We start from the raw sequence: 24353 nt of genomic DNA on the forward strand, positions 1-24353 counted from the left end.
GAAAAAAAAAAATCTCCTTTTGTCCATTCGTGAAGGAGAAGAAGAAATATTTTCTATTCTTTTTTTAAGTAGTTGTACATTATAAAGTTGGTGTCTGGAATCTCACACACACACACACATATATCCATTTGTATATGGGAGAATTTCAACACAATCGGACAAACAAAAAAAATTACAAGAACATGTTGAACAAGATAAATTAAACAAGATAAATACATTCATATTGAACAACCACTTTGAATTTCAGAACAAGAAATTTATAGAAATTTATAATAAAAATAAAACTAGTAAAAGGAAGCAAACTGAAACTTGTGTGATACCATGGCGTCCTTAAAATAGATTAGTCGCCTCACCGTGGGTGCTGGAGGAACGTTGACTTGTGTCTCCCAAGATACAATGGTTTAGACCGGCTAATGCAGAAGCACCTTTTGTTAGCTTTGGCGAACTGACAATGGTTGCACTCTCTCTAACAAGAAGCAAAAAAGGGGCTAGCCAAAGAAGATAGGAAAAAATTTCTTTAGTGTAAAAACCATCTCCAACTCTTTATCAAAACACTATCTCTATTTTCCATCAAAAATCTCTCCAAAATTGTCTTACCAAATTGGAGGGGAAAGGCCTCGATTTATATAAGTAGGGGAATCCCTAACCATGAAGGCTGATCAATAGGGCCACCAAATGCCATTAACCAAGGCCATCAACTCTAGCCATTAGGGCTAGAGTTACAAAGGTTGAAAACCTATGGCCACTAATATGGTCATCAACTCCATCATCGAAAGATGAGAGTTACAAAGGTCTAAACCTCCAATGTGCTTAATATATACAAATAAATATGTATATAATAATGTTTGAATAAACCAACTAGATGGGTCACGAAATTGATACTAATGTTGGGTCATAACCCGATCCAAACCTAATTCTCAAACATATGCACAAGTTAAGCCCAACACAACATAGCTTAGCCCAAGCTTAAGATTAAGTTCAAGTCTAAGTCCAAGACCAAACCCAGCACATGCACAAGCCCAGGCCCAGGCCCAGTCCAAACTAAAACTAAGTCCAAATCTAAGCCCAACTTTTATTGATGCCCACTTTATGAGACAATTCTCATTCACAACTCGATGGTTTTGGCCCATTATTTTTGTATAGCAATCTTCTCACTTAAGAGAATACAAAACCACTCAAACTCGCCTTGACTGGCGGTCGGGTCCCACTTTAATTTCGAATTAAAATTACCGAAAAACTATTATTTTCCAACATTTTGTGATAGAGTGCAAGTGAAAAATTGTAGGGGTGCAAGACTTGCACCCTTCCATATTTGTGTAAATTTTTTATTTCTCCCTCTAGGACGTAATTCCCCCTTTGTATATTTGTGCTTTATAGTGTATCAGTACTAGGCAATTAAGGCCTAGTGGGGATGAATTAAAAAAGTCAACTTATTGATTTATTAGCTTATTTAAATCATATCATCTCTTTATTTTTTACACGTCTTTTCATAATAAATAAAAAAAGTTAGCTTCATAATGTTGGTGTAATACTTCCCATTGTGATGGTGAGAAATTATTTATTTTATTACCAAAAAAAAGATATTATTTATTTTTTTGAAAAAAAAAACCTTACATTTGATATACTATGTTTGGATAGAACAGTGCTATGCAAATTTTAAAAAAAAAAATTATACAAATAAGGAGGTAGTTTCTCTCCGGTCCACTGGATGGTGCTGTTAGGACTCGTAGAACCCATCACGGGTCTTGTTTTGATGATCTGAACCATTCATTTTGCTGACACTTCATGTATTTCATCCACACACAAAAAATTAGATAGATCCGATAATTGTAACCTATTCAATTTACCACGTTTGGCATCAAAAAAATAGATGATTTATTTTTAGAAACATAACTATCGTCTATTTTTATTTTTTTTTTGTGATAAACATGATAAATTAAATAGGTTACAATTATCAAATTGACCTAATTTTTTGTGTGGATAAAATATACGAAATGCTCAACAAGATAAATAGTTCAAATCATTGAAATACGATTCATAGTGAGCAAAAAAACGCAAACAATGCTCTGTAGATCAGAGTGAATCCTTCTCCAAATTTTAAAGGAGAGATAGAGGGAATACAAAATAGTGGTATGTTAAAAAAAATTACAAAATCACGAAAAATTCAAGTTTTTAATTATTAATAGGATAAATTACACCATTGGTGCTTCTAGTTTGAGTGAAGTGTCACTTTACTCCTTATAGTTTTAATTTGAACAATTTAGTCCTTACACTTTCAATTTTTTTACAATGTGATTCCTCTATCTTGTGTTGTTAACATTTTTAAAAGCTAGAAGGACCAAAGTGAAATTGAAAAGAAATTATAGGGACCGATGTAATGAATATGTTACATCAGTGGTCATTATAATTTGTTTTGAATTTCACGTTGGTCCCTCTAATTTTGTTTTTCATTCCAAATTCTATTGACAAGTGATGGAATGATCAAATTACAACAAAATTGAAAATATAGGGACCTTTTATTTAAATTTAAACAGCTTGGACTAAAGTGACACTTTACTTAAACTAAAGGGACCAATGGTATAATTTACCCTTATTAATATTTATAAGATTTACCATTGATTTGTAATATATTTTTGAAATCAAAATGATGTGATTGTCATTGTAATATCATTTTAATTGATAAATAATATATAAAAATTGTGTGCAAATGATCACCCCTTGGCTTTAATTAAGGTTATTTACGCCAAGACCCCTTAAACTATTGAGAAGTATGATTTTAACTCTCTAAACTATAAAAGCATATAAATAGAAGAAGGAATTTTACACACGGTTTAAATGCAATTTCGTTGCATTAAGAATATTAAATGTCAACTCTTGATTTTTTTTTTTAAATATTTGTATTTACTTATTTATTATTTGGGTTTTGTTAGCACATGTTAACATATTTTGTCTGATTACATGTCATACATGAAAGTGAGTACAATAAAAGGTGTACAATACTTATCATGTGCCCTAAGGGCACACGTTAACAAGACTCTTATTAATTTTATAGATTGTTGTTGAGCAATTGTGTCTGTTGCCACTATAACATAAGGAATCAACCTACAGAGTTATTTTAGTTATCCATACAAGAGCTAGTGAATTGTGTCAAACAAGAGAACAAAACTTGCTATACCTATTCTATAAATACAGGTTACAGATATGGAATATGGAATAAGAATCGAGGCGAATTGTCCTTTTATAACCAAAAAAACAACCATGTTGTGAAAAGCCCAACCATATGATAATTTCTATGTAGTTAGTTTTTTTTTTCTTTCTTTTTTTTTTAAATCTTATTTGCCCTGGTTATTTTGACTCACAATTTGGCATGTGTATGTTTTTAAGGTAATTTAATTTTTATTCTTGGTTTTGGAGATTTGAGACTACTAATCTTCTTCACAATTAGCATTTCACTCCACTTGTTATGCCTTCCAAACCATTATATAGACATCTATCTCCTCAAAGGATGGCTAGGACCATCTTGGTTGAAGGGTCATTATTAAATTTCTAGAATATTCTAAAATCCTCTCATTATATATTTTAGAATTCTTTAAACTATTCTAATACATAATAGATTTTTATTATTTTTATTTTTTTATTTTATTTATACTTATTAAAAATATTGTAGAACTTCATGAAAACTTCTAAAACCTTTTGAAATCTTCTAGATTTGTCTAGATTTCTTGAGACTTCTCCAATATTCCAAATTCTTCTAGGATGTTTTAGAATCTTCCGAATTTCTTTAGCACTTTTTGAAATTTTATAAATTCATGTGGAAACTTCTAAAGTCTTTTTATCTTGATACTTTTTATATATTTTTGTGAGAGATTGAAGAGAAGATCTTGATAGAGCCATTTGTGTTCATTCAGCTTAAAAATGTAATGCCCCGAAATAGTTGCATTAATCCATCTCCTAACAACTAATACATAGAAACATAAATGAAAGGATAAGCTTTCATTAATCAGTGTTTGATATACAAAAGGTGATACATACGATATACATTCATAAATAGTACATCTTGAATTTACAGCAAGTGCTACAAGATTATGAAAAGAAATGAAAGGTAAACAGATAGTCATATGCCCTAAAGGTTTACATCTTTTCAAATTAATGCCTGGGTAGATCAAAAGTGAGTCTTAAGTTCAATACAGATAAAATCCTAGACTTGTACAAAATTGAATACAAAATAATAACACTAAGCCTTCAGTTCCACAGTCCTCCTAAGCTAGGTTCTTGGTGGAGGCATATCACTAGCACCTGAAAATAATTTTTCCCACATAAGGTGAGTCAAAACCCAATAGAAACACTACAACACAATGTATAAATCTTAACGAAGCCATAAGGTTTTATGCATATGTAATGCCAGTACCAAAACATTTATATCCTTTTTCAAAAGTCGAGCCATGCCAAGTTTATATAACAATTTTCAAAACCATGCCCTTTATAATAGAAAACATGGGGAAATCTTAAACCAGAACAACCTTTTACGGATATTTCGTCCATGGGAAACCATCAAATGACACCCATGTAAACATAACCTATACAAGCGCTGCTATTGCCATTTTACGGATATTTCATCCGCGAAAATCTGCACCCATGTATACGCACGTTTTTTGAAACTTTCACTCTAGACACACAGGCCAACATGATTTGGTTATACACACATCTTTCCCACGTTTACCCCTCTTTCTCAAAATCATATACATTTTCAATGTATTAAATGAGCAATAATATTCAATGCACATGGATGAGAAATTAGTTTTAATTCACCTAATTCTCATACAATTTCTACAACACTCATTGCTATCCTCTACCGATAGCCAAAAACAAATATCTCTAAACAGATTAAATTTCATTAAAGATACACTTTTCCAAAATCTCAAAATGAGAGTAATAATACATATCCAACTCCACTATAATCATCAACATTACTTCAATTTCACAATTTCCAACATCAATTCCATTTTCTCTTTACAATCTCAAACATTCACATTTTAGGGCAAAATCTCATTCTCTTTGAAAATTAATTTCAATGTAGGAAATACCTCATTTCAACATATATCAACTCTAATTTCACACCCACAAGCTTTTTCAAGAAACCATTTGAAAATCCCTCTTTTTCATTTTGATTTCAAACCCTAGGTTTTACCTAAAACCCCCATACCACAATAATCTTTCGAAATAGCAAATAATTAAGATAAAACTCATACAAGAGTGTGAAGAATCCCTACCTCAAGCTTAGAAGATGATTGAATGAGAGATGGAAACCCAAAGACGCCAAAAACCAACTTTACTCCGATTAGAACAAAACCCTCGCCGAGCTCTATCTTTTTAACAAAGGCACATGGGGCAAAGGTCAACGAGTCTAGGTGTATTTGAGGGAAATATGTGAGTTTCAGAGAGAGAGTAAGAGAAAATAGGGTTTTGAAATGTTTAGAGAGAGCGAAAGATGAAAAAGTGACTCAAAAAAGTGATTTTACGAACTGATATACGCACAGTTCGCTAGAGCGACCAGACACAATAAGTTGTTCCACTCGAGTGCAAGTAGCTTCGCTCAAGTGCAAAATACACACTCCTAGTAGTTTTGCAGACATAAGTCATTGCTCGAGCTTAAGAAGTTTCGCTCGAGCGAAGAATACAAACTCCCAGTAGTTTTGCAGACTTGCAAAAATACTGGATGTTCACAAAGACCACTCGAGTATAAAAAGCTTCGCTCGAGTGAAGAAACAAAAATCTGGACAACAAAAGTTTGAAAAATAAGTTACCAACCTATTCCAAACGCACACAACACTTCCCAAAGCCAAACTCAAAGAGATATGAGAGGAAAAAAGACATAAACAACTGTATAAGGAAAAGAAACATGAATCTAAAAGTCAAATGGGTCAAGTCTAAACCAAAAACGCTATAACCTCACCCCTTAAGGAATTTCGTTCCCGAAATTTAAACCAAACATTAAAACCATGTTTTAACCAATTACAACATTGATAATAATTTCAAATCATCACCATGACTTATCCACCGGTCATCCATTCTCATCAACAAGATAAATATCTATTCATTATTGAATATACGATTCATATTTTCAAAACAAATACAATGTTTATATTACATTAACATAACAAAGTCTCAACACATGTTCAAACATCAATAAACAAGCACGGATATTTCTCACGAACTTCCGCCTCACGCTCTCAAGTGGGCCTCGTAACTCCGTGGTGTCATTACAACACTTTCACCAAAGAAATCGTCTTGCCTCGCAAGACTTGGTCTTGAGTATCCAAGACTCTAACGGGTATCTCCTTATACGAGGCATTCTCGTCTACCTCTAATATCCAACACGTGTAATGGATCCGGCTCATACTTCCGAAGCATACAGATATGAAACACATCACGTACCCTGAAAAGCTGTGGCGGTAAGGCCAAACGATAAGCTACCTCCCCAATCTGTTATAAGATCTCAAAAGGTCCAATAAACCTAGGAGACAACTTCCCGCTCTTTTCAAACATCATCAAACCCCCTCTAGGTGATATCTTTAGAAAGACATGATCTCCTACCTCAAAGGATAACGGTCTTCTCCTACGATCAGCATAATTCTTCTAACGGCTCTGAACCATGACCCCTCTCTTACGGATAAGTGCAACTTTCTCCGTCGCTTCCCGGACTAACTCTGGACCTAACATAGATGCATCGTCCACCTCGGCCCAACACACAGGAGACCTACACAATCGGCCATACAAGGCCTCAAACGGTGTCATACCAATACTCGACTGGAAATTATAGGCAAACTCCACTACGGGCAAGTGTCTCTCCCACGACACCTTAAAGTCAAGGACACAACCTCGAAGCATATCCTCAAGAATCTGAATAGTACGCTCAGACTACCCGTCAATCTGAGGATGATAAGCGGTACTGAAAGTCAACCTAATGCCCAAGGCATTCTGTAGGCTCTGCTACAACTGAGTTGTAAAACGTGAATCTCTATCCGAGACAATAGTTACAGGGACCCCATAAAGTCGAACAATGTCCCTAATGTAAAGGTCAGTTAGATAATCTACCGAGTCACTCGTGCACATAAGTACAAAGTGTGCTGACTTGGTCAATCGGTCAACTATCACCCAAATGGCATCACTACCCCGTTGAGTCCTCAGAAGACCCACAACAAAATCCATCGTGACATGCCCCCACTTCCACTCGGCTATAGGCAAGAGTTACAACAAACCCACTGGCCTCTGATGCTCGACATTCACTTGTTGACAAGGCACTTCGACACAAACATGGCTATATCCTTTTTCATTCCCTTCCACTAAAACTGACGACTAAGATTGTGATACATCTGTGTGCCTCCCGGGTGCACCGCAAGGCACGAATGGTAAAACTCTCGGAGTACTTTCTCTCAGTAAGACTGACACAAAAAAACAGTCAAGGTACCTAACACTTGAGTTGGAATACACGTTCAAACCCCTTTCTACCTTCCCACTGGAGATCTTCTTAAGGAGAGATTCTACCTCAAGGTCACCCCTCTGTGCTTTTATCACTTGGCTCACAAGTGTAAGCTGTGCAATTACCGAAAACAAGGTTGCAAACTCAATGGACTTGCTAAGATACAAGTCAAACTCACCAATAACACCCAACATCTCACATTCCCGAATGAGAATACTAGCTACACTACCAATGGATTTCCTGCTTAAGGCATCAGCCACAACATTGACCTTTCTCGAATGGCAATGCAACTTAAAATCATAATCTTATATAAACTCCATCCACCTCCTTCGCCTCAGATTTAAGTCTTTCTATGTAAACAGATATTTTAGACTCTTGTGATTAGAATATACTTTAAACTTCTCACCATACAAATAATGCCTCCAAATCTCCAAGGCAAAGATCACAACTGCTAATTCTAAATCATGAGTAGGATAGTTCCTCTCATGTGTTTTCAACAGACGTGAGTCATAGACTACTACATTTCCCTCTTGCATCAAAACACACCCCAAACCTTCCCATGAAGCATCACAACACATTAAATAACCCAAACCCCTCTCAATACTGGAGCAGTGGTAAGTCTAACCTTAAGTTCTTGAAATGACTTCTCACAGGTCTCACTCCACACAAACTTAATTCATTTCCTCATTAGTCTAGTTAACAACGAGGCTAATCTAGAGAAATCCTTCACAAACCGACAATAATACCCGACCAACCCCAAGAAATTACGGATCTCAAAGGCATTCTTAGGTTGTTCTCAATCTTGTACGGCTTCTATCTTGAATGAATCTACAGTCACTCCTTTCCCGGATGCCACGTGGCCTAAAAACTTTACTTCACTTAACCAGAATTCACATTTTCCAAACTTAGTATACAGTTTATGGGCTCTAAGCAACTCTAATACAACTCGTAGGTGTTCCTCATATTCCTTCTTGGAGGGAGAGTAGATCAAGATGTCGCGCCACAAAGACGACTACAAAGCAGTCTAAGAACTCATGGAAGATTTGGTTCATTAAGTCCATAAACATGGTTGGTGCATTAGTTAACCTAAAAGGCATCACTAGGAACTCATAATGGCCATATCACGTATGGAATGTCGTCTTCTAAATATCTTCCTCCCTTACCCTCAGTTGGTGATAACCCGATCTCAGGTCTATCTTGGAAAAACAACAAAACCTTTTCAACATATCAAACAAATCATCTATACGAGGCATTGGGTACTTGTTTTTAAAAGTTATCCGATTCAACTTCCGGTAATCTATACAAAGTCGCAACACACCATCTTTCTTTTTGACAAAGAGAGCCGGTGCCCCCTAAGGCGAAGTACTAGGGCGAATGAAACCCTTATCTAGCAATTCTTGGAGTTGAATCTTCAACTCACTCAACTTGACGGGTGCAAATCTATACGGTGCCATAGAAATCGGTGCTGTGTCAAGCACTAAGTCAATAGAAAATTCAATCTCATGATGAGGTGGCAAACTAGTGAGATCCTAAAAAAAAAAACGTCCGAGTATTCACAAACTACCCTCGACAATTCAACTTGGACTTCCTCACACCCATTATCCAAGAAGTTTGCAAGAAGCAACTAAGTTCACTCCGACCACGTGGATCATACACCGATGATAAAACTTTATCAACCCGGTCTCCCAAGAAATACAAACAATCAACGCTCAAGGTACATACAATAACTCTCTAATGGTAACAATCCATGACAGCCCGATACGATGACAACTAGTCCATACCCAATATAACATCAAAACTCAACATGTCAATCAATACAAATGCAAAAGAAAGTCAACGACCAACAACCTGTATGTCACAATCTCGACACCCCTGTTCCAAGACAATCTCACCATCAATAGGTGAATCTACACTGAGTGGAGATGCTAACTGAGCCAATTCTAACCCCAATGCCGATGCAAATGCAGACGAAATAAAAGAGTGGAATACACCCGTATCAATCAACACATTGACAATAGAATTGCATAACAAAAAAGTACTTCTCACAATTGAAGGTGTTGACACCAAGTCTAGCGTGGTAACAACATACACACACCCTGAAGGTCTTTACTCCACCTGCTCACCCCTCGAAGCACAAGTCTGAAGCACTGACTAAGCCGAAAAGGCTCCCTGATTGGTCCTCGAGGCCTGTGCTGATTGTACAGGTTGGTGGCTCTGTGCTTGCCTCGAACCAGACGCACCGAGTGTGCTACCCAACTGAGGGCAAAACCTTTTTAAGTGTCTTACCTGCCCACACTGATAACAAGTAAGCAGCTGCCCTCTTCCCTGACTCTGGCTCTCAGAATGAGCCACTGATGAAACTGACCGTTGCCCTCCTTTCCTTTGCGGGCAAGTTGGAGACTTGTGGCCCAACTGGTAACACTTAAAGCAAGTGGAATCTCCCTAACCACTTCTCCCAGAACTCGAACTCTGTACTGGAAAAGTGGACCTCGACTATGCTCCCTGAAACTGCTATGGGGTTGAACCCTTCTGCCTCTTACTGTCCCCTTCCAGACTCCTCTTGGAGCCCCTCATCCACTCTTCCTCCATTTGCATCATGGTCTCAAGATGAGCCACCGACCCTACAAGTTACTCGTAATCTTTGATCATTGAACCAACTACCTTGAAAAGAAGCTCGGTCTTTAACCTTTTCTCGAACTCCACACAACGGCGCTCCTCTGTCGCCACTAACTCTGGTGCAAACCTAGAGAAGCTAGTAAAGGCTGCCTCAAACTTGGCGATAGGTATGTTGAGCTGCTTAAGCTTTGAGAACCGCTCCCTCAACTTCTTTCTAAACATGGGAGGTAAGAATGTCTTGAAAAACGTTGACAAAAGCCTCCCAGGTCACTCTAATGCGCCCACGCGCACACTTTCACCATTAACCCACATCTTTCTTCAGCTGGAAGGATACCAAGGTCACTCTCAGTCTGTCGTCCTCGATGCCAAGCATCTCAAATGTCTTCACTATCTGCTTTAGCCACTCATCAGCCTTTAGTGACTCCTTAGGGTCACCCAAAAACTCATTGATTCTCAACCCTAAGAATGTCCATGGATTCCTGCAAAGATCCGGCCATCTCGCGAGCCAAAGCGCCCATGGCTAGGGATGGCAATTTGAACCCAGCCCGACAGGGACCCGATCCCCCGACCCCAATTGGAACAGGTTTTTCCCAAAATTATCTCCATAAGGCTGGGGATGGTATTGAAAATTAAATCCCCGACAATTTTTGGACCGGGGACAGGGATAGGTTTCCCCTGGCTCGGCCTCGGCCCAGATAATCCCCGAATAATTCCCCTAAGATTCCCCGAATATTCCCTATATATGTAAAATATATATGTTTATGTTTAGGGTTGAGTTGTCTGCCTCTCTATCTCCCACTCACTCACTCACTCACTCACTCACTCACACTCACCTCTTAGCCTCTCTTCTCAGCCTCTTCCTCTTTCTCTCTGCTGCAGCTGTTCCTCACAGTGTCGGCGTCGGCATCGACCGCGGTGGTGGCTCCTCCACTATCATCTCCCTCCTCCCATCTCGTTGATCTCCGATCTCACCGAACTCACCCATCTCGCCGATCTTTCCGATCTCCCTTCTCAAGAACATCACGACAACGCCTTTCCTTTGCCAGACTCTGACGCCTTTTCCTTCACTGTCGTCAACGTCGTTGCCTTGCCGCCGACACCATCTCTCTGATTTTTCTTTTTTTGATCTATTATGTACGATGATGTTGATGGTTTTGTTGATTGTTGTGTAAGTATAGACGATGTGTTATTGATGTATAATGTTATTCATCTGTTGAGTTGATCTGTTGATATTTTGTGATCTGTTGAGTTGATTTATTGATTTGTATTATTGGGTCTTTTTTTTTATCGGGGAATTTTTGGGGTCTGGAAAACTCGATCCCCGTTAAAGGGACAGGAACGGGGAAGATGATAGGTTCCCCGTCGGGGATCGGTACCGAAACCGGGGACGGGAAAATTATCAGCATCGGGGGACAGGAAGTGTGATCTTCAGCCCCGTCCCGCCCTGTTGCTATTCTTACCCATGGCCTGCTAACCAATTGATTCGGCCACATTGGCCTAGCCAACCACTTCTTCTTGTGTCAGAATCTCATCCAGTAAAGGCACCTCATGCCTTCTAGGCCTACCACGCCTACCACCACCACGTCCCCATCCTGATATCCTAATAAAGGTAACAAAGAGATTAACACAATTACAAATATGCCGAAGCTAACTCACTCTCGTCCTAATGCGGTGGACAACAATAATTCACTCCACATAATCACATAGTCCCATAAACACATTCAAATTTCCCTCCTTAATAGTGACTGTCCCATAGCATTACTAGAGTTTCAATTAGAAGCAGCAGTGATCAAGTACTCTTCTAATACAAATTCTAGAAACCCATAGACCCAATCAATATCTTAGGAATTAAATTCCATACCCATATAACCACATATGCATATCATACATACAAATATCTCTATCAATCGAGGCAAACCCATTGTGATAATAATCACTTTCTACGTACCCAGAGTATTCAAATCCGGTACACTCTGATACCAAATCGTAACGCCCCAAAATAGTTAAAATAATCCACCTCCTAACAACTAATACATAGTAACATAAATGAAATGATAAACTTTCATTAATCAGAGTTTGATATACAAAATGTGACGCATGCGATATACATTCATAAACAGTACATCTTGAATCTATAGCATGTATTATAAGATTATGAAAAGAAATGAAAGCTAAACAGATAGCCATATGCCCTAAAGGCCTACATCTTTCCAAGTCAATGCCTGGGTACATCAAAAGTGAGTCTTAAGCTTAATACAAATAAAGCCTTAGGCTTGTACAAAATAATAACACTAAGCCTTCAACTCCACAGTCCTCCCAAGTTAGGTCCTTGGTGGAGGTATATTTCCAGCACTTGAAAATTGTTTTTTCCACATAAGGTGAGCCAAAACCCAGTAAAAACATCACAACACAATGTATAAATCTTAACAAAACTATAAGGGTTTATGCATATGCAATGCTAGTACCAAAACATTTATATCCTTTTCAAAAGTTGAGCCATGCCAGGTTTATATAACAATTTTCAAAACCATGCCCTTTATAATAGAAAGCAGGGAGAAATCTCAAGCCAATACAACCTTTTACGGTTTTGGCGTCCGCGGTAAACCGTCAAACAGCACCCATGTAAACGTAGCCTATACAAGCGCTACTATTGCCATTTTACGGATATTTCATCCCCGAGAATCGACACACATGTATATGCATGTTTTTCGAGACTTTCACCCTAGACACAGGCTAACTTGATTTTGTGATGTACACCTCTTTCTCACGTTCACCCCTCTTTCTCAAAATCATATACATTTCCAATGTATTAAATTAGCAACAATGTTCAATGCACATGGATGAAAAATTAGTTTTAATTCATCTAATTCTCATGAAATTTCTAGGACACTCATAGATATCTTCTACCGAGAGCCCAAAATAGATATCTCTAAACATATAAATAAATTTCATTATAGTAACATTTTTTCAAAATCTCAAGATGAGAGTGATAATACATATCCAACACCGCCATCATCATCAACATTACTTCAATTTTATAATTTTCAACATCAATTCCATTTTCTCTTTACAATCTCAAACATTCACATTTTAGGGCAAAATTCCCTTCTCTTTGAAAATCAATTTCAATGTAGAAAATACCTCATTTCAACATATATCAACTCCAATTTCGCACCTATAAGCTTTTCCAAGAAACTATTTGAAAATTCCTCTTTTTCATTTTGCTTTCAAATCCTAGGTTTTACCCAAAACCCACAAACCACTATAATCTTTTGAAATAACAAATAACTAAGATAAAACTCATACAAGAGTGCGAAGAATCCCTATCTCGAGCTTAGAGGATGATTGAAAGAGAGATGAAAACCCAAAGATGCCAAAACCAACTTTACTGTGATTAGAATGAAGCCATCACCGAGCTCTATCTTTTTAACAAAGGCACACGAGGGGCAAAGATCGACGGGTCTAGGTGTATTTGAGGAAAATATGTGAGTTTTAGAGAGAGAGTAAGCGAAAATAAGGATTTGAAATGTTTAGAGGTGAAAAAGTGACACAGAAAAGTGATTTTACGAACTGATATACGCACAGTTCGCTTGAGCGCAAGATGTGTCGCTCAAGCGACCAGACACAATAAGTTGTTTTGCTCGAGTGCAAGAAACTTCACTTGAACGCAGAATACACACTGCTAATAGTTTTACAAACCGAGGTCATCGATTAAGCACAAGAAGCTTCGCTCGAGTAAAGAATACAAACTCACATTAGTCTTGCAAACCTGCAAAAATACTGGAAGTTCACAAAAATCGCTTGAGTACAAGTTTCGCTCGAGCGAATGAACAAAAATTTGGACAACAAAAGTTTGAAAAACAAACTACCGACATATTCCAAACGCACACAATACTTCCCAAAGCCAAACTCAAAGAGATACAAGGGAAAACAAGGCAAACAACTGTATAACTAAAAGAAACTTGAATCCAAAAGTCAAATGGGTCGGATCTAAACCAAAAACACCATAAAAAATGTTATTGACTATAAAAAACGAAAAAAGAGGCAACATATAGACGACAGGTATACAAATCCATGCTTATTTCAAGTCCCTCAGAGACAAACTCTCCTTCACTAGTCAATTGTGCATTTTTCGTTCTCTCTCTTTGAGATAAGTTCTTTTGTTTTTAATTGGTTTTTGTGCAAGTTGTAGCAGCTGTTTGTTTGTGGAAATCTTGTCACTTGATCTTCATTAAGGCAACTTACAATAACTGGTTGGTTTAGTTTTATGGGTGGTTTTAGTTTTATCTAGCAATTTGGTGCTATTTAGTTTAATTTCTTTCCTGCTTGAAAATGATATATTGAACTGATATATTGTACTGGAACTGTTTTAAAGGTTGTTTATTATTATTAATGAAGTTATATTTTCCCATATATATATATATATATATATATAAATTGCAATATCATTTTTATTGATAAATAATGTATAAAATGAATATTGGATGTATACTATCGCTAATTACCATGGAAATCAAGATCCTGTGTCACGTTTCAATGCTGAATTACTAGAGTTGAATGCTCAGAATCTTGATTTAAAGGTTTTGAAAGCTTCACAATCGGATTATTGATGTATTGGCAAAAATCTTCACTCTGGATGCTGAGAGAATTTCATCTATCAGTAATTTCTCAGAAGTCCAGACTTAAATGGAACATTATAGCATTACTAGATGAAAAAAAAAAAAAAAAAAAAAGAGTAAAAATGAGAGCGCTTCTATTTGTAAATTTTCTTTCAACCTAATCTCTAGTGCGAGCAAATTGTTACAATAAACTCACTGCACCATTTTACAAGTGAGTTTATCGAATTTTGAAGTTGTATTTCCTAAAATGCAAGCCAAGAATGATGCTCTAAAGGTGATTGCTGTATTGCATGAGCTTTCTCTATTGAGAATTCAAATTAGAAATCTCTAAAATTGTGTTTTATTCATGAATTTGGAAAAGAATTTAGAAAGAAAAAAAGAAAATGTGTTGTTACATTTCACCTACCTTTCATATTTCCCTTTCCAAATCTCTACCAGCGTAAATTTCTTGAACTATGAAAAAGCAAAAAATAGGATATAAGTGAATGATAATTGAGAGATATGGTAATTGTCAAACAACAAGAATATGAAACCAGATCTAAATATTAAGAGTACTTGTGTCCAGAATGGAGAATTAGATGAAACAAATGAATATTGTTGATATTACGGAATGCTTTTCAGTTGAGAAGAATATTCACAAACGGGTTGCTAGGTAGATAGCAAACAGTGCTACAGTGAGACAGAAAGCAAGGATGAATGATGAAATTCAACAATTGCAAAGTGTTAAAATGTACCTAAACCTACTCCACTTCACCTACTCCACTATACACTCCACTTCACCTACTCCACCACCCACTCCACCTCCCACCTCCACTACACTACACCTACTACCACCTTCTCTTCTATATATAGGAGTTGTAATACATAACAATATATAAACATACATGAATCAATAATACATACAATTTATTCTCTCTATCAATTTATTTTTTTACATGGTATCAGAGCTATAAGATTTGAACCTGTATTTTTTTTTTTCTCACCGGCGGGCAGCTGGCCGGCAACTTTGCTTTCGCTGCCCGCTGGAATTTTCTACACATAGCTTCGAGTTCTTTGCCATCAACGGCGGCAACATTTCTCCCACTCGAACACCCACAAAATAACTCCAACGACACCACGGTACCTGCTGGAGTGGCGCGACTAAAATTGGGCAACAAGGCCAATCCATCTGCTATTGCTCCCGAGTCTCAGGCGGGCTTGCCTTCATCTCGCAGCCCGATTCGGAGCCTTGCACTGCCGTAGGCATACGGACAAGGGCCTCTTCCATTGCTGCCTGTACTGTTGAAGATATCCTCGTAAAGGAAGCAAGCTTTTTACCTTCCAAACTTGCTGCCACAGATTCACAAAGTTTTTCAGCTATCTCCTCAGCCCCATTCTTGGTCATGAGCTTGTCCTTGAGAGCTTTCAATGCTGGTTCTAAGTCTGCCTTTTCCAAATTAGCTTTCCCAGCGATACTCTGGAACATGGAAGAAAACCACCCTTTCTTCTTTGTTTCAGTCTTACTATCATTCTCTTCATACTCTCACCTACATCTGCTGCCACAACTGCTATATTCTCATCCCCATTCTCACTCACCGGATCAGTAAAATCCAATTTTGACTCTGGAGTACCAGCACATGGTTTTTTGCCATGTATTATGGGTTAGTGCTTGAGCAGCTGTAAAGCTTATTGGTGGGACGTGTTTGGTTATGAGGTATGTCACTAGTTGATATTATATATATATTTATATATATTCGACCAAAAAAAAAAAAAAATCAACTCCACTCACCTTTGAATTTTCATTCCCAAGACACCCATGTGGGCTTGTCCCCTCTCTCCTCCGTTTGATTCCAACTTCATTATTTTTTTTATTTATTTTCTCCAACTCACTTTTCATCTCTTTCAAATATCCACTCTCAAAAAAAAAAAAAAAAAAAAAAAGGGCAGAACTACACACTAAACTCATTTTATTCATGTCAGGGATCAACCCCGATCAAATTTTACACAAAAAAAAAAAAAAAAAAAAAAAAAAAAAACAAACAAACAAACAAACAAACCACCACAACACACCCACACCCACAGTGGGATTTTTTCTTCTCTACTCTGCTGCAGGTCTCTTCTTCTTGCCTCCGTCCTGGACGGCCCTTGCCGGTGTTGCCTCCGTGTTTCCCACTCCACTGGGCACGATCACTACTCCCTGCTCCTCCACTGCAGCATATGGCGGACCTCCAAATCGGAACATCACGGTGGCCTTCCGCTTCAACTCCAGCTCCTTATTTTCCGCCTTTAGCACACTTATCTCTGCTCGCGCATCCTTATACATGCGTTGGAGCAGAGCCAGTTGGGCGTTTAACTGCTGCACCTCATTTGTCCTACTCTGCAGCCGGTGCGACAAATTTGTGACCGCAGTCATGGTTTCCACACATGACTTCAATGTATACTGATTGGCTTCAATATCTGTTTGCACTGCCATTTTTTGCTCCACCGACCGCATCGGAAAGTTCAACGGAGCAAAAACAGAGGCGCTTGGTTGAGGTTCACTGGCCACCGCACCAGTTATCTCTCTTGTTGACTCGTTGAGGTCGGGAAAGAGAGTAAGCAGACCACGGGACGAAGAGGCCATGTTATGGGTTGCTGAGTGTTTCAGAGAAGGGTTGGTTACAGAGTGTTACAGAGTATCTCTCTCAAGACAACGAAGAGTTTCTCAGAGGTTTTTAGCCAGTTTTTTGTCTTAGCCTCTGCCTCCACCTCAGCATCCGTCTTGGTTAAATAGCCAAGGCAGACACGCGCATCGCGCGCCACTTGACGCCAGACGACAAAACGGGCGCGCAAGCCAATGTGGTGACGCGCCTCGCCATCATGTCCGGCACATCTTTTTATGACTTGGGCTCGCCTTTTAATGGCACGCTTTTTTATGATTGGGCACGCCTTTTGATGGCACGCCTTTTGATAGATTGGGCACACCTTTTGAGGGTGCGACTTTTTAAGGGTCCGACAAGACTCTGTAAACTGTCCCGACATTGATTCCGGTTAGCTCCTTCATGGGTCCGACAAGACTCTGTAAACTGTCCCGACATTGATTCCGGTTAGCTCCTTCATGGGTCCAACAAGACTCTGTAAACTGTCCCGACATTGATTCCGGTTAGTTTCTACAAGGGTCCAGCAAGACTCCGTAAACTGTCACAACAACTGTCACAACATTGTCTGCTACAACGGTCCGACATGACCCCATAAACTGTCTTCTACATCGGTCCGACACGAGCCAGTGTCTTCTACATCGGTCTGCCATAACCATACAGTCTTCTACAACGGTCTGACACGACCATACAGTGTCTCCTATCCTCTTTTATTTTATGTATTAGTCTATTTTTTTGTTTTTGTTACTCTCTCCAAACTCAAGTTGGTTAGTTCCTATCCCCCTTGAGTTTGTGGGGGGCTGTTAAAATGTACCTAAACCTACTCCACTTCACCTACTCCACTACACACTCCACTTCACCTACTCCACCACCCACTCCACCTCCCACCTCCACTACACTACACCTACTACCACCTTCTCTTCTATATATAGGAGTTGTAATACATAACAATATATAAACATACATGAATCAATAATACATACAATTTATTCTCTCTCTATCAATTTATTTTTTTACACAAAGAGAAATTAAAGACAAGACATATTCCTATTTCGAAAGGAGGAAGATTTGAGACGAGAGTAATATAAATCCATTGAAATTTAGTAGATTTGAAGGCTGAAGTACCACAGATGCTTTTGCGGTCTGAAAATAGAAAGGCCATTCCTAAGTAGCACATACACAACACAAACACGATGACACAACAATTTTTTTTATTCAAAAAAAAAAAAAGGCAAGACTTAACATGCTTGAGACACCTTAAAATTTTATGTTCTTACAAATTTAGTATGTCATATATATGAATGATTTAATCAAAGATGATAAAAAAATATATATATGTAACACAGCGTATTTTATACATTAAAAAGCTAGATTTTTCATAACTTAAACGTCAATATATCATTCACATAGAACATGTAGATGCCTTAGCTTGTTTATTTCTACTTATGCATGTGCTTCAGTTGTATTTATGTAGTTTATGTGGTTTTCTTTTGTATACCTGCTCATATATCTTCTCTAAGTTTCCATCTATTATCTCTGATGGTAGGAGTCACTTTGGGATAAAAAAATGAAAGATTTGTTCTATTATCTGGGAAATACCCTTGTAAATGTGTAAATTTTTTGTATTTATTTTGACTTATTCACCCAAAAAAACAATTATAGAACATTGTAATACACACTGTGTTACATGAACTCTTTTACTTCACCTAGTGTACCCGTGTTTGCCAGATATGACGAAGATATTAGTGTGGGATATGTGTTCACCACCTATATCTAATATAAACACTCGGATACTAAGTTTATATAATTTATGAAGAAAAGGCACTCATATTGTGATGTCCCAGGTCTAGGACCTGACTTGAGCTCGTATATTTGAACTTATCAAGGACGAAACAGAAGAGTGTAGAAATGCCTTGAGCAACACCAAGCCTTCCCACACGTGCAGCAGCAGGTAGGGCCTGCACGTGTGGTTTAGTGCAGTGACTTTTGGATTTTTGGGCAGATCACCGCACGTAGGGCCTGCATGTGTGGTTTAGTGCAATGGCTTTTGGATTTCTAGACAAGTCACCCCATGTGCAGCAGGGGTTCTGGAGGTGCAACAAGTTTGGCCACAGGTGTGATAGATGAGAGCAAAATTGAGATTTCTACCTGCAGTAGATCGCACATGTGCGACAAAGGGCTCCAACACGTTTGGTGAAGGGCTTCCGCATGTGCGGCCAGAGTCTTGCACAACCATGAAAATGAAATTATTTCTTCACAGCTTCACTAAAAAGCAATTTCCCCCCAAAAAATTAGACAATGCAATCAATGAATATATTTTTCTCTAATTTTTTTTCAAAATTATTTTTATTACAAAAAACCTCCTCAAAGAAAGGCCATACCTACAATCACAAACAAACAAGTGTCAGTTAAACTATAAAGAATTCAATTCCCGGATGAACTTTAAAGAATTCAACTCTCGCTCATAAAAGGTTAAATTCATTTTACCCCCTTGTGATTTGAGACTAGATCACTTTACCGCCTATAGTTCAAATATAGCCAGAAAGTCTTCATGTAATTTTAGACTAAAGTGCTACCGTTAAATTTTTCATCCAAACTAACGGAAAATATATTACACACCCCATTTTTTAGAGTGGGTTTGATTTTCTGAAAAATTAAAGTGAAATTAATACAACAAAAAGACAATTTTACCCCTATTTTCTCCAAACCTAAAATTAGATTTTAATGTGTTAATTAAAATAAATTAAATTAAATCAAAATATAATTAAGAATTGGTCTAAAATATAAAATATAATTGAGAATTGATTTAAAATATAATTAAATAGAAATATAAAATAAATAATATTAATTAATAATTGAACTAAAATATAATTAAATTAAAATTAGATTAAAACAAATTAAGAATTACAATAAATAATTAAAAATTTATAATTAATTGTGATTTAATTGAATTAATGTTAAACATTATAAATTATGTGTATGAGAGATAAAAGGAAAGAAAATAACAAAAAAATATATATATGGAATTTGAGAATATGATAGTCATTTTACATCTATAGTTAACGGTTATACTTTCGTCCAAAATTACATAGAAGTTTTATGACCATATTTGAACCATAAGGAGATAAAGTGCTCTAACCTCAAACCACAAAAGACAACATAAATTTTGCCCTGCTCATAAAATAAATATATAATCCCACACAACAGTCAATATCCAAGTTATAAAGATCAACAAAGAACTCGTTCAGCCTCTAGCCAACACAACCCTACTACCACCAAAAAAAATACAAAATTCTAATTCTAGATTCATTCAACTCAAATGCACCCCCCTTAATAGCTCTGTCTGTCGGATTCCATGAGCATATTACCTTTGCAAAATCTTCAATCAACTGCATGTAATTAACACAAACATGCGACCAACACAAAATTATGGCTTCTAAAGCAGCTACATGTTCATCAATTTTTTATTGGGCGCACAGCTTCTAGCTGTTCGGTTATATTTATTTGTGATCAAAACCAATACATCAGTGCTTGCAACCTTGACTCTAGTACACTCATTGCTACAACCCAATATAAATTAGCAACTTGCTAGTTATAAATTTCAAGCAACACATGATCCAGCATCACTATAACAAAATTGAATTTTTACGACTTGCTATGCATGCCGTAAAAACTCTTTCACAGCATGCACACAAATGCCGTTATATGACATGCTGTAAAAAGTTGAGCTTCATTTACGACATGTTGATAAAATTGTAAAAAGTAATAAATTAAACATTAATGACATACTTTGTATGTCGTATATAATTTTTTAAGACATTTTTGTCATGCCTGCATGCTGTAGAAAATTATTTTTAATATATTTATTGCATACTTTGTATGCCATATATAATATTTTACGATATTTTCTTACATGTCATAAATCATCACTTTTCACTACATAATTTTGTATGTCGTAGAATGTCATTTTTAATATATTTATGGCATACTTTGTATGCCGTATATAATCTTTTACGGCATTTTCTTACATGTCATAAATCACTACACTTTTCATGACATAATTTTATATGTCGTAGAATGTTATTTTTAAACAAATTAATTTATATGTCAAACAAATTTGAAATTTTATTTTAAGAATATAAAATTAATTTATAGACTAATCATTTTGTACATTTTTGTACCCACACATATGATGAACAATATGACAAGATTTTATTCTCCTCTTCACGCCAACACATTTGTTGTTCATTAAATGAAGGTTCCAGCTTCCTGAATAAGAAACTAAACCGTTAGCAAATGTTAGAAAATACTTGTCTCCACACCCACACAAAAGGCCAGTGAAAGAAAACTCCAAACGATAATAAATATGCCCTAATAAAGACAACCATAATCCATTGAGAACTCACAAAAAAGGCCTCTAATATGTCAGCCTTGCTCCATTGGATTGAGAGACTATTTGGTGGTCTTAGAGCATTGGTGGTCTCAGAAGTGGTAGGTCTCACTACTCAAACCAATAAAAATCGAGTTAGGGCACAAGTCTTTGCCTTAGGAAGCTAAATAGTTTCCCCATTTGATTGCTAAGAAAATGTAGTCAGAAATTAAAAAAAAAAATTATAAAAAAAAAAATCCTCACATTAAGAGAACCAAGGATAACAATCATCCTCTTGCAATCAGGCCTAATACACTGGTTTAGCTAAGTTCATGAGAAACCTTAAAAATAAAAATAAAAATTAATCAGAGAAGCTATGTTTATTTAGAATGACCACATTTTCTTACCAAATTTTGTTTACACGTGTAATCGCTATAGGGATGACAAATACAATTTCAAGACTGCCTAATTCACCCCACAAGGTAGTAAAAAAAATCCAAAATTTATGAACTTTTTAGATTCCCAAATACAAAACTAATGACTAAAAACAAAAAAAATAAAATAAAAAATAAAAAAATAACAACAAAGTGTAAGCAATTACCTTGTTGTTTCCACTGCTAGCACCACCTCCAGTACTTTGTTCAGTACTCACTGATGTCTTTGCAAATCCTATAACCACACAAAAAAAATCAATCGACACTACAGGAAATTTGAGTTTTAGTGGTTGTTTTTAAATACCGTAAAAACTTATATCGACGTTTAATATTTTCGTTGCTGATACGGCTGCCGCAATAGCTTTACAACGTTTGAAAAACTTCGCTAAAAATATTAGACGGCGTTTTTTAAAACGCCGCAAAATCTTTGATGTCCGTTTTACCTTCCATCACAAACTAATGTATGACGTCATAATGACGTCATTTAGTAGTGTTTTTTCAAAAACGCCACTTTTTTTTAACTAATTCCTCCAAAAAAAAAAAAAAGAGAATTTAATGGCAGCTTGAGAATTTAACTAAAAACACAAATGGCTCAAATTTACATATTCATATGCCAACCATGCATTAAGCTAATCACAATTTTTAACCGCCTTGTACCACAAAACAATAGAACATCTTGAACTTACAAGTCAAATACCAACTTGTGTAACTTTGATAACTTCTTGTTATCATGAGCAACAACAGTTATAGACCATATAAATGTATCATAATCTCAAAGCCACCTTACTCAAAAAAATAAGATAAAAATATCTCAAAGCCACGATCCAAAAATAATTATACTAGTAGTATCTATTGCCATATTCGACAAACCACTCACAACATTACATTGCCAATTACATAATTAAAACAATGTCATATTTATTTTTAACAGGTATTCTGGTACGATAGAACTAATATGTAATCCCTAAATACTTGGGGAAATATCAAAAGTAACATTGTTCGGACAAAATTATTTAAAACAAAAGAAATGGCAAGATTAACAAATATAAACAAAAGATAGGCTAACCTGGGTTGGGAAATATCTGATAACATTGGTAGTGTTGCTTCTCCACAAAGCAATAATGCCTTCATCCTTAATTGTTCGGGCAAAGCAGTCAGAAATTCCTTTGTATGGTTCAGATAGCTGACCAACTTTGATCATCTAATCCTGATTCTGAATCAATAGCTTAGCGCACTCTATCGGAGCAGCAACAGTCTTGGATACAGCAGCAGAAACTCCTCCCATGAGGAAGTCTATCATAAAACTACGGAAACCTTTTTTTGCGGGAGCTTGTACTAAAACAGAGGATAGTGGTGATGCAAATTCCAGGCCAGTGCCTTGGAATGTTGGTGGCAGAGGACTTTGCTGAACTCCATATACATATGCATCAGTCATACTGTGTAAACCAGTATTCCTGGTGCGCAAGTTAGGAGAAATTCAAGATAAGAAATAAGATTGCCCATGTATCTTCTGGGAAATTGATGGATGCTGTGATCTATCCACCATATTTGCAAAACACAATAAAGGTTTAAATACAAAGGAACAACAGAGAAAAGATTTTTTCCCTTCCCAATCTTTTCGTTACTATAAACACCAATGCCAAAATACAAAAAGAAATTCCATGGAAATACAATCAAGCATCCCAGGCAGTAAAACATCGATTGTAGAAGACTAACATGAGATGTACAGTTTTTTCGAGCACAGGTGAAGAATATCTGTAATTGTAGGTCGTCTAGTTATGTTGCCAATGATCAATATAAGCACACATATAAGCCTACAAGTTTACGCGTGTGCCCGATGCCCACAAGAAAAAATGAAAACAAACGACAAGAGTCTTACTCAAGTTCAGTAAAGTCTTTGCGTCTTTTCATTTGCTTACCACTTAAGTATTTCCTATGTTTATTCATACCCAAAAAAATCAATCATAAATTACCCATTAGTCAGGTCAATAGCAGCATTCACCTATTCTAGCAATCTAAAGTAACTCTACTGAACAAAATGACAGGGAAAAAATATATGAATATATGAACCCCAGAGCCAAAAACATTTAAAAATAAAAAAATATTATGGCAACTAAAATTAGTTCATTACAATACAAAATATATATCACAATAGAAGACATAGAACCTTGAAATAAGCAGTCCCTACAAAAAGCTATTATTTTAACATCATCAAGAAAA

At 36.6% G+C, this 24353-nt stretch overlaps 1 protein-coding gene across 40 annotated transcripts in view; it reads right to left on the reverse strand.

Moving 5' to 3' along the window:
* Positions 1-3974: 3974 nt before the first annotated feature.
* LOC114306759 (uncharacterized) overlaps positions 3975-24353 on the reverse strand; it is a 35525-nt gene continuing 15146 nt past the window's right edge. For 7 of the 40 annotated variants that reach the window (XR_014363692.1, XR_014363683.1, XR_014363687.1 and 4 more), the window contains 4 exons: positions 23200-23587; positions 22301-22368; positions 19479-19595; positions 3975-4296 (listed from right to left, as the gene is read on the reverse strand). Coding sequence is in view for 7 of the 40 variants with exons in the window: in XM_082919424.1 (XP_082775550.1) it covers positions 23335-23538 (204 nt within the window). In the remaining 33 variants the exon portion in view is untranslated. Of the gene's footprint in view, positions 4297-15121; positions 15169-19478; positions 19712-21429; positions 21600-22078; positions 22369-23199; positions 23588-24353 lie in introns of those variants that run through there. The other 33 variants (XR_014363691.1, XR_014363685.1, XR_014363682.1 and 30 more) reach the window with 12 other exon arrangements.

The sequence above is a fragment of the Camellia sinensis genome, chromosome 3 (assembly GCF_055761805.1).
Source record: "Camellia sinensis isolate YWXY chromosome 3, ASM5576180v1, whole genome shotgun sequence".
NCBI lineage: Eukaryota > Viridiplantae > Streptophyta > Magnoliopsida > Ericales > Theaceae > Camellia > Camellia sinensis.